General features: G+C 49.0%; 1 protein-coding gene across 1 annotated transcript in view; it reads right to left on the bottom strand.

Annotated features, from left to right (window-relative positions):
- The window catches only part of si:ch211-51c14.1 (protein kinase C and casein kinase substrate in neurons protein 3), a 55,919-nt gene that overhangs the window by 18,702 nt on the left and 25,490 nt on the right, over positions 1–11,727 (bottom strand). The window contains exons 2-3 of the mRNA XM_052043275.1: positions 4,080–4,206; positions 2,669–2,825 (exon numbers count right to left, since the gene is read on the bottom strand). Of these exons, the coding sequence (XP_051899235.1) occupies positions 2,669–2,825; positions 4,080–4,139 (217 nt within the window). The 5' untranslated portion in view covers positions 4,140–4,206. The remainder of the gene's footprint in view (positions 1–2,668; positions 2,826–4,079; positions 4,207–11,727) is intronic.

Raw genomic sequence — 11,727 nt, 5'->3', positions numbered from 1 at the left:
CTAGTAGTTTCATGGTTTTTTAGTAACTTTAAACAAAATCCAGAGGTATTTAACTACTTGCATTTAAATTCTCTGTTGCCATGCATTTAAATTCCTGCCTTGGAGACGTACATCAGCCCAGGGAGTTCACACCAACCACCAACTTACACCCATCCCATTTTATTCTCCCCACGTTCCCATCAACTCTTTCCCCAGCGCCCCCCCCCCCCACCCCCACCACTCTGGCTGCTAGACTAACCATTTTATACCCCCATGGCTTTAAATAACTTAGCTGTACCAACACTCTGATATGCATCTCACTACCTTGGGTATCCTGAAGCCTTGGCTCTTACTGGTAATCACGGAGCCAATGGACCATTCGATCCACCGTGGCTGTGCTAGACTTATTCCACAGGGTTTTCTATATCAAAGGACTCAGTGGTGATACTCTATCAGCCACTGTGATGGAGGTAGGTGTGTGACTCACACCAGGTAGTCTGTTCTAAAGGAAGCAACATCAATTTACTCAGTGTGGGGAAGAAAAACACAGAAACTGCAGCAATTTCTTCCAATAAAACCAGGGTCATTTCTCAAGAACAATGAACAAGTGGAGAACAGTTGCATATAAGTTCTGTGCATAAACTCAATCTCGTTCACTTACAGCAGTGTTCACTGAGCTTGATTGATTGTCCAATCACCGCCATTCTGGGCAGTCATGATATTGCCAGGAAATGCAACCTTTCTGTTGTCTTGCCCTACAAGTATAGTCTAATGGATTTTTAAAGTTCCCACAGCCCAGTCCATCACAGGCTCATCACTTCCTTTCATCCAGACCATCTGCCAGCAGGGAATTTCATTGCACCCTGCTGTATACGACAATAAACTAATGTGAATCTTAATCAAAGTCCACAACCACTTCAGGTTCTAGAACTTAGTCTTCAGTGTGAAGAAAATCCTCCCCATTTCCCTTCTAATTCACTTTTGCCAATTATCTTAACTCCGTGAGCTCCAGTTACTGATCCACTTGCCAGAGGACGTTCTCCCTGGCTGCTATACCAAAACAGTTCATAAGCTTTGAATTGGGTCTCCCCTTAACCTCCTCCCTTTGAAGAACAATGCCAGCCTCTCCAATCTCTCTACATGGGACACAAATTTAAATTGGCAGGACGATTAGAGGGGAGATGAGGAAAAAATATTTCCCCCAGAGAATGGCAAGAACATAAGATATAGGAGCAGAATTAGGCCATTCGGCCCATCGAGTCTGCACTACCATTCAATCATGGCTGATTTTTTTCAGCTCCATTCCCCCACCTTCTCCCTGTAACCCCCTCACCAATCAAAAACCTATCAATCTCTGCCTTAAATACACCCAGTGACTTGGCCTCCACAGCTCTACGTGGTAACAAATTCCACAGATTCACCACCCTCTGGCTGAAGAAATTCCTCCTCATCTCAGTTCTAAAGGGACGTCCCTTCATTCTGAGGCTGTGCCCTCGGATCCTGGACTCTCCTACCAAGGCTAAGGCTGGATACTGAGAGGCTGGAACTCACTGCCTGAAAGAAGGGGATACACAGTAACCCTTGTCACATTTAAACTAGCACTGGACGTGTCGATACAAGAGGCTGCAGACAGAACCTGGGGCAAAATAACAAACTGCTGGAAAAACTCAGGGGGTCGAGCAGCATCTGTGGGGGTGGAAGGAATTGTCGACGTTTCAGATCGAAACCCTGCGTCAGGACTGAGAGTGGAGAGGGGAGATGGCCGCTATGGAGACGGGAGGGGGAGTGGTGGGAGAGGGGCCAGGGAGGGAAGGGTGGACCGAGGAGGGGTGAAGGACGATGGGCAGATGGACTCAGGTGAGGGAGGAGAGGGTGAAGGTGGAGACAGCTGCTGTTGGGAGCTACGTGGGGACACAACGGGCAACCAGGACGGGAATCTGATAAGTAAGGAAGGTGATGGTGGGGACCATTGGGGAGAGGTGGAAGGCAGGTGGGGGAGGGGATCGGGTGGGTGAAACGTGTGGGTTGTGGGTGGGGGTACCTGGATGTGTTGCCAAAGAGCTGTGACCTACAGAGTATTCGACCTTGTTCTGTAACAGAGTTTGGTTCTAAGTTGGAAAGCTCATTTTTGACCAACATAGACAAGATGGGCCAAATGGCCCCCTTCTGTGTTGTAAATGTATCACTTTTCTGCGTCTACTGATTAATCTCCATTAGGGAGGGGTCTCAGTTCAATCCTGACCTCGGGAGCTGTCTACGTGGAGTTTGCACATTCTCCCTGTGACCACGCGGGTTCCCCCCAGGTGCTCCGGTTTCCTCCCACATCCCAACAACGTGTGGGTGAGTGGGTTAATTGGCTGCTGTAAATTGCCCCAAGTGTGTGGGTGAGGGGTAGAATCTGGGGGGCAGTTGATGGGAATGGGGGTGAAACAAATGGGATTAGTGTGGGGTTGGAATAGATGGTTGGTGGGTACTCGATGGGCCAAGGAACCTGTCTCCTGCTGTATGACAATGACTTGGCCTTTTAACCTCCACAAGAGACACTGCGGGTGCTGGAAATCTGGAGGCACTCAGCGGGTCAGGCAGCATCTGTGGGGGGAAATGGACGGTGACGTTTCAGGCCGAGATCCTTCTTCAGGACTCAAACCTCCACAAACAGCTCTCAGGAACCCCTTAATGAAGTACTCACTTGCTTCAACGAGTGGCTTCCACTTCCGTGACCATGCGGAAATCTGCTGGGCATACTGCTTCTCAATCTTTGCCCTTTCTTGGAAACACAGGATGATCTCGTTGCAGACTTTATAGCCATCGTCAACCCGCTTGGAGGTGCTTTTATACTTGTCTGGCTGGGAGGGGGACATTGAAGCATTAGACCATAAGACCATTACATATACGAGAAGAATTAGGCCACTCAGCCCATCGAGTCTGCTCTGCCATTCAATCATCACTGAATTTTTTTCCAACCCTATTTTTCTGCCTTCTCCCCATAACCCTTAACTCCCTTACCTGTCAAGAACCTATCAATCTCTGCGTTAAATATACCCAATGACTTGGCCTCCACAGCCCTCTGTGGCAATGAATTCCACAGATTTACCACTCTCTGGCTGAAGAAATTCCTCCTCGTCTCTGCTCTAAATGGACGTCCCTTAATTCTGAGGCTCGGATACTAGACTCTCCCACTGATGGAAACCAACCACATTGATTCACTTCTGATCTGAGGTCCTCCGCGGGGCTTCTTTTACAATGTAGTCAAGGAACCAAAGACCGTTCCAGAGTGGGCTAGAGAGCGGGGCACCCTCCATGGTGTAAATGGCCAGGGGATTCAATCTGTTGACTTCTATTCAGTGGAATGGTCTGGATAGATTAGTCAACTTAATAAAAAATACCCAGGTCAGACAATGAAGGTCTACCATGGTTTGGTTTAGATGTGTAGATGTCACCATCTGGGGAGGAGGTACAGGAGCCTGAAGACCCACACTCAATGATTCAGGAACAGCTTCTTCCCCTCCACCATCAGGTTTCTGAACGGTCCGTGAACACAGAGGGTGGTGAGTATATGGAACGAGCTGCCAGAGGAAGTGGGTGAGGCAGGTACAACAGTGTCATTTAAGAAGCACTTGGATAGGTACATGGAGGGGTGGGGCTTGGAGGGATATGGGCCAAACGCAGGAAATTGGGACTAGCTGGGTGGGCACCGTGGTCGGCATGGACTGGTTGGGCAGAAGGGCCTGTATCCGTGCTGTATTGCTCAATGACTCCCACATCCCAAGGATGTGCAGGTAGGTGGCTGATTGCCCATTTAAATTGGCCCTAGTGTGTGGGCGAGGGATAGAATCTGGGAGGTCGATGAGAATGCGGGGAAGTAAAAAATGGGATTAACTCAGATCTACTATAAATGGGCAGTTGATGGTTAGTACAGACTCGGTGGGCCAAAGGGCCCATTTCCATGCTGTTTCTCTCTACAACTAGCTTTACGGAGACACATTTCACCTCCTCAATGAAGCAATGTGCACTATTCATCCCACAGGACCTGCGACCAGAGAAGAACTCTGTGCAAACCCAAACCCCTTCAAGCTAATCCTTGACGGTGTAGAACCTACCATCCAGAAACTGTTGCTGGTTGCTTCAGGACCTGGTACATCGCAATACTTCAGAGACATGGTATCTTCTGGCTTCTCTCGCTCCCACTCACACTCCTCTTGCAAAAAGTTCCTCCCTGGAGTCGGGCTGGAGAGAGAAGGCAGTGTGAGAAATGCTTGTGAGGTGACAGCGTCTGTCAGTCGTTCTCCCGGAGGTGTGGAAGTTCCCGTTAGTTGCTCCAGTGTGAGTCACACATCGGTCACACCCTCTCCTTGCCGTTGGGCACTTCAACACACTCCTTGGGAAGTCCCCCAGCGGCTGCACAGACTGATCCTGGAGCCCCAGGTGGGAGGGGGAGTGGCAGGGGGAAGGGGAGGGGAGCAGAGGGTCCGACAGCCAGAGGGTGGGGTCTCTGGTGGCCAGGTGTTGCGGTCCGCACCCCGCCCAGACTGACTGAGGGACAAGTCACAGCCGCTTCTGTAACCTCACCTTGTCCCCCGGTGTCAGAGTGAGGGCCAGTCTCTGCTGAACCCCTTCACGGGGCAGGGGATCTCTCGCTGAACCCCTCTCACTGACCCCCCTCCTCTCACTGACCTCCCCTCCACGCTGAACCCCCTCCTCACTGAACCCCTTGCACTTTACCCCCTCACTGACCTCCACAACCCCTGCACTTGACCCCCCCCCCCCCCCCACTGAGTGGCTTGATAGACCATTTGTGATAACACAGACCAGACCAGCTAAGATTTCCAACACTCGGTGACACCAGCGAACAGTATTTGATGGTCACTGTTACTGATTCTAAATTTCGGCTAGAGATTTATTGACTTCAAGTCACGTTGCGGTTTGAGTTCACACCTTCGGATGATTCCTCCAGCAGGGTGCTCTCTCCACTGCCAAAGCTGCCACGGGTATTTTTCTGCAAAACTGTTGGGTTAGGCTTCAATATTACATTTTTATAGTACCTCTTATAGCTTAAGGACAACCCAAAATACTTTCCAGCCAATGGGTGGTTGGTGGTCAGTGCAGACTCAGTGGGCTTGACGGCCTGTGTCTGAGCTGCATGTATGTGTGACTCCAAATGTCCGATTGCCTCCCTGATAAAGGATTCTGGTATTTTTCCAATGGCAGATGTTAGGCTGATGGGCCTATAGTTTCCTGCATTCTGTCTCCCTCCGTCTTTGAGAAGTGGTGGAAGAGCAAATTAGCCTTTCCTCAAGTAGCGAGTCACCTCGAACCAGTGTCCTCTGGGTTCTCGTTAGGAACTCTGCCTGGACTTCCTGACCAGTTCTTTGCAAGCTGCTCTCTGCAGGTCTACTCATTACTTTCACTATTATCGTACTACACTTTTAAATTTAAATTCCATGTCACTAACTATGATCAATAACATTCTTTTACATCTTCTCATGGGGCTGGCAATCTTCTGATCTCCAGGAAAGAATGTGAAGTGGACCTGACTCCCAGACCCAGATGGAAACGACCAGCATGGCCTAGGATGGGTCCATCCACATGGAAGCCTTCACAGGGTGAAAAGACGACCCCATGAAGCACCCATCACTGAGACCCAACTCCCGGACCCCACTGTAGCTCCCGACACTGACCTCACCCACCCAGGTCATTCTCTCTCCTCTCCTATTGGGCAGAAGATACAGGAGCCTGAGGGCACGTACCACCAGGCTCAAGGACAGCTTCTACCCCACTGTGATAAGACTATTGAACGGTTCCCTTATACGTTGAGATGGAGTCTTGACCTCACAATCTACCTTGTTATGACCTTGCACCTTACTGTCTACCTGCACTGCACTTCCCTGTAGCTGTGACATTTTACTCTGTATTCTGTTATTGATTTTACCCTGTACTACCTCAATGCACTGTGTAATGAATTGACCTGTACAAACAGTATGCAAGACAAGTTTTTCACTGTACCTTAGTACAAGTGACAATAATAAACCGATTCCCATAGTCCCACTTTCTCCAGCCCTTGCCCCTCGGAACATCTAATAAATCCTTTCTGCACCTTCTCAAAGGTCATTTGAAACTGGATGTTGACTGGAGAAGGACGACGAGATGCCAGTAAAGGTGTTGGCTGAAATAGATGAGGAGTTTACAGGTCTGGTGGGTTGGAGGAAGTTGAACTGGCTAAGGGATTGACTCCAGACACTGGTGTGGCAGTGACGTGGAGCGGACTACAGCAGAGCGATGGCTCCAAGTGGCCTTTCCCCTCCCAGAGGTCATCACTTCCCCTTCTGAGCACTGGCAGCTCACACAACCATAGAGGGCACCACAGCCCATCTCCTCCTGACCCGACACTCCCAGGGTGTGACCCTGCCAGACTCCCCAACCCAACTCCAACCAGTCCAGTTCACTCAAGCCCAGTGCTGCCTCCTCTTGGTTTCTAAGGTATTCACTCACTGAGACAGGGTTGAGAGACGAGGAGAGGAGGGAGGGAGCGGTTTCGAAATTTAACAAAGACAACACTACCTTTGTAAAATCTATTATTTCAGCAAAGAAGTTTTCATTTCCCTAAATGTTCACCCCCCCCACCTCACCCCACCCCCTCCCCCTACCCCAGCACACAGTGGCTGCAGTGTGCAGCTTCCCGGAGCTGCTGAAACAACTTGGCAATGTTCTGTTGACAGTAAAGCCACAATATCCACCATCCAGCTCAAGGCAGCAGGCAGGCAGAAATACTGCCTCCAGGTTTCCGTCCAGATCACACACCATCCCGATTCGACCCGTTGGCTCGGATCCTGGAACCCCGACCCTGGAGGGACTGTGCTGATTCTTTTCCTTTTCATACAGCCCAGCAAGCCCCCAGTTATATCAACCCCCACCCCACGGATGGTAGGAAGATGACGCACTGTCACCTTCTGAAGGGCAGCGAGAGATGGGTAATCGGTTGAGGTTTTGCCGGCAACGCCCACATCAGAAGTTAATGTTCCAGCAGGCCTGAGTGTGTGGAAATCGGATCACATTCCCTTGGCACGGACAGTTTGAGCTAAATATGACTTGGTAATTTAATATGGGTGTGTTTCAGAGAGGATTCCCAATTCCTGAAGCATGAATAAACAGTGCCAGTTGTTGCTTTACCGCAGAGTGTGGGTTCCCCTTGGAGACCTTGGTCCCCATCAGTCTCCCCCTGAGGTGTGGGCAGTCCTGGGAGGGCAATAAACCCAAACATTCTGACTGGTTGCATCACGGCCTGGTATGGAAAATCTAACGTGCAGGAATGCAAGAGGCTACAGAGAGTGTTGGGACTCAGCCAGTTCCATCACTGGTACAGCTCTCCCCACCATCGAGGACCTCTACAGGAGGCGATGTCTCAGGAAGGTGACATCCATCATCAGAGACCCCCACCATCCGGGCCGTGCCCTCTTCTCGATGCTGCCATCAGGCAGGAGGTACAGGAGCCAGAAGAAACACACCTCAAGGCTCAGCTTCTACCCCACTGCTGTCAGGCTCTTGAACCCACCTGAAAAACCCCAACACTACCTTGGACTATACTTTTTTCTCTTTCTCGATCTTGCACTAGTGATGTTATTTTGCTGTTTATTTTGACCACAAGTTCGGTATAATTGATGTTAATTTAAGTTTATGTTAACTTACGTTTGTCCTCATCTTGTAATGTGCTGTGCTGCTGCTGCAAAAGGCCAATTTTCATGGCATTTTATACCCTGTGTATGTATGCCCATGACAAGAAACATGAATTTAAATCCAATAAGTGAATCCCGTATCAAATCAGAAAGAAAATCAACAAACAATCTGCTGGAGGAAGTCAGCGGGTCGAGCAGCGTCTGTGTGGGGGGGGGGAGCAATTGTCGACGTTTCAGGACTGATGCAGGGTTTTGACCCGAAACGGTGACAATTCCTTTCCCCCCAACAGACGCTGCTCGACCTGCTGAGTTCCTCCAGCAGATTGTTGCTCCAGATTCCAGCGTCTGCAGTCTCCTGTGTCTCCAGAAAGCTAAACTTTACAAAGCACTTTATCACACCCTCTAATGGCTCATCAGCTCGAGGTTGTGGAACCAAATGGAACTGATTTAAACTGACCAGAGGGAGAAAGGTGGGAGATTTACCTATCAGTGCAGCAGTTTGTTGTAATCTGAAATGCGTTGCCTGAAGGGTAGTGGGGCAGATTCAATGGGACAAATCTCTCTGATTGACGGTAGTTCTGCCACTCCCTGGTATGTAAATCCTGGACTTCTTTAGGTGCTGTGTATCTGACACTCTGCTTCACAATTGGACTCGAGGGGGTGCTTGGTGAATGCAAGGGACGCGCACAGTTCACCAGGGAAAGGGAGCCAAAAACTAGAGGGCAGAGGTTGAAGATGAGAGGGGAAAGATTTAAAAGGGACCTGAGGGGCAACTTCTTCGCACAGAGGGTGGTAAGTATATGGAACGAGCTGCCAGAGGGAGTGGGTGAGGCAGGGGCATTAACAACATTTAAAAGACACTTGGACAGGTACGTGGATAGGAAAGGTTTAGAGGGATCTGGGCCAAATGTGAGCAAATGGGACTAGCTTTAGGTGGGCACCTTGGTCAGCATGGACAAGTTGGGCTGAAGGGCCTGTTTCTGTGATGTATTGTTCTATAACTCCATGAATGATAATCCACTGATTTACACTGTTATTGGCAAGACCCTTAACAGTGTTGATGTACAGAGGGATCTTGGGGTCCAGGTCCATAGCTTCCTGAAAGTGGCTGCACAGTTTGATAGGGTGGTGAAGAAGACGTGTGGCATGCTTGCCTTTATTAGTCGAGGCATTGAGTTCAAGAGTCAGGAAGTCATGTTGCAGCTTTAGAAAACTCTAGTTAGGCTCCATCTAGAGTATTGCATTCAATTCTGGTCACCCCATTACAGGAAGGATGTGGAGGCTTTGGACTGGGTGCAGAAGAGGTTTACCAGGATGCTGCCTGGATTAGAGAGCAGGTGCTATAAGGAGAAGTTGGACAAACTCAGGTTGTGTTCTCTGGAGCGTTGCAGGCTGAGGGGAGACCTGACAGAGGTTTATAAGATTATGAGAGGCATGGATAGGGTAGACAGCTGGTATCTTTTCCCCAGGGTCAAAATGTCTAATACATTTTTAAGGTGAGAGGGGGAAAGTTCGAAGGAGATGTGCAGGGGCAAGTTGTTTTTTTTTACACAGAGAGTGGTGGGTGCCTGGAATGTGCTGCCAGGGGCGGGGCTGGAGGCTGATACTATACTTAGAGGCTCTTAGACACATGAATGTGCAGAGAACAGAGGGATAGGGATGTTGTGTAGGCAGAGGGGATTAGTTTAGTTAGGCATTTAATTAATAGTTCAATTAGTTCAGCATAATATCATGAGCCAAAGGGCCTGTTCCTGTGCTGTACTGTTCTGTGTTCTATGTTCTGTGTTCTACGATTTGAATGACGATTTCTAATGATGTAGATTAGATCAGGTAAGGTAAACGTGCTTTTTTTAAATTCTTTTCTATCTCACTATTTTTAATTATTTCTTAGAACTTTAATCCTAATTAATATGATTTTTAAAAATGTTTAAATAGTTTTTATGATCTTGGTTATTTAAAACAATTTCAGTGGTGTTTGAATGTTCCTGACCTCAGCTTTGAGCCTTGTCTCTTGTCAAAGGCCACCAGGGTGCTCCAGGTCAATGGTTTGCCCAGGGAAGCCCTCTCTCCACAACACCACCACCTGGTGTAGGGTGGCACGAGCACAGCGGGTAGTGCTGCTGTCTCACGGCTCCAGTGTCCCAGGTTCAATCCCGACCTCCAGTGCTGTCTGCGTGGAGTTTGCACATTCTCCGTGACCTCGCGGGTTTCCACAGAGGCTCCTTTCTCCTCCCACGTCCTATAAGTGCGCTGGTCAGTATTTGGCCACCGTAAAGGACGTGGAGTTGATAAGAGTAGGTTGCAGGGAATTAAACTGGAGTTTGCAAGTCATTGGAAGAGAAAATGCTGTAAGCACTCAGCAAGTCCATAAGACCATAAAGGACACAGGAACAGAATAAGGCCATTTGGCCCATCAAGTCTCGACTTGCACTAGTGTCGTTATGTTTATTTTGTTGTGCAAGTTACGTTTAATTTATGTTAACTTATGTTTGTCGTGTCTAATGTACTGAGCTGCTGATCCACAAAGCTAACTTTCATGGCATTTATACCCTGGGCAGGTCTGCCCATGTCAATAAACTTAAACTTGAACTTGTACCAACTACCACATCTTCAGGATGTGGGAGGAATCCAGAGCTCCCAGAAGAAAGTGCAAACCTCACACAGGCTGCACTGGAGGTTGGGATTGAACTCAGGTCACTGGAGCTGTGAGGCAGGGGCTCCAACTGCGTTCCAGAGTTCCCTGCGTTTATTAACTGTTCAGCCACTCTTCTATGGAGAGAGCAAACAGCCAATAATGAGAGGATCAGGTTAAACCTGTGATGATCTCCACTGCCACTCACGACCAGGTAGACAACTGGGGTGGTCTATTTATGCTAAAGCAACTTAGACTTAGAGGCGACTTGATAAGAGGTTTATGAAAATAATGAAAGGGTTGGATGCGTGCCTTTTGATAGTTAATTATAGATCAACAGAGTAGGAAGAACCTAACAACATGCATTTAAACTGCATAGATGTCGAGTCGTTCTCCTTTCCTGGGAGAACAACAAGCCTTGGAGATTCATTGTCAGATGGTGCATTACCATCACGCAGTGTACAGAGGGCAAGTGCAGCAGGTTCAACGACCAGCTGGACCTCCTTGGCTGATATTTTCAGACGTTTGTGGAGATAGCAGAGGACTGCTGTTGGATGTGGAGCGGGAGATGGGGCCAGAGAAAGGGGAGAGAGCTGAGAGCCGGCACGCCAACAGAAGTGGGACATGAACCACAAATCACTCCTCATTTTGTCCCGCCCTGTAACTTCTATTGAGTCCTTTTGGTGACACTCCCTTTGCAAGACATCATCAGACCAAATGCAAACGGAGCAAAGTATCTACAGCAGTTTTGGAATGTCACATAGATACACTAGTCTGATCTCTGCCTCAGGCTGACATTAGCTTTGCATGCTTAGCACATATCCACAAACAGCAGGGACCTCCTTATTTTCACAAGTGATCTGAATTATCCCCAACGTCTCAATTCCTTCACCTTCTCCCCATGTTCCACCTTTGGTCTGGAGCACCCGTACATTTTCCGCTCTCAGTTCCGAATCTGGCCATGGACACTGACCACGAGGAGCGGTCACGCTCTGCGGGTTTCGGATCATCTCCTCCCATTGGCCTTCAGAGGGAATGGGGCGGAGGTTACATGCTTAATGTTGGGGGGGCTATTACAGTAACGTGCACCCCAGTTCTCCGTTCGAGTTTCAGTGACCGAGAAACTGTACGAGTCACCTATTCAATCAGCACTGATGTTGGTCAGCCATGAGTATTGTTGCAGAATTAAGGGTGAGGTAGGTTGGGTTAGGATACAGATCGGCTGCGATCCAGCCGAATATCAAGACAGGTTGGGAGCTGAAGGGCTTCGGCCAGTCCCCGTGTTCTATTGATCATTCTAATTCGGAAACGTGGCAAGAGGGCTGGGCTGCAGACGAGGCTGAAACGGCGTGGTTACAAGACCCCCCTCCCCAGCATACTACCAGCTAGCGTCCAGTCCATTGAGAACAAAGTTGATGAACTAAGGACGAGACTGACCTACCAAAG

The sequence above is a fragment of the Pristis pectinata genome, chromosome 33 (assembly GCF_009764475.1).
Source record: "Pristis pectinata isolate sPriPec2 chromosome 33, sPriPec2.1.pri, whole genome shotgun sequence".
Taxonomy (NCBI): Eukaryota; Metazoa; Chordata; class Chondrichthyes; order Rhinopristiformes; family Pristidae; genus Pristis; species Pristis pectinata.
The sequence above is the reverse complement of the archived record's forward strand: the minus strand, read 5'-3'. Positions and strand labels throughout refer to the sequence as shown.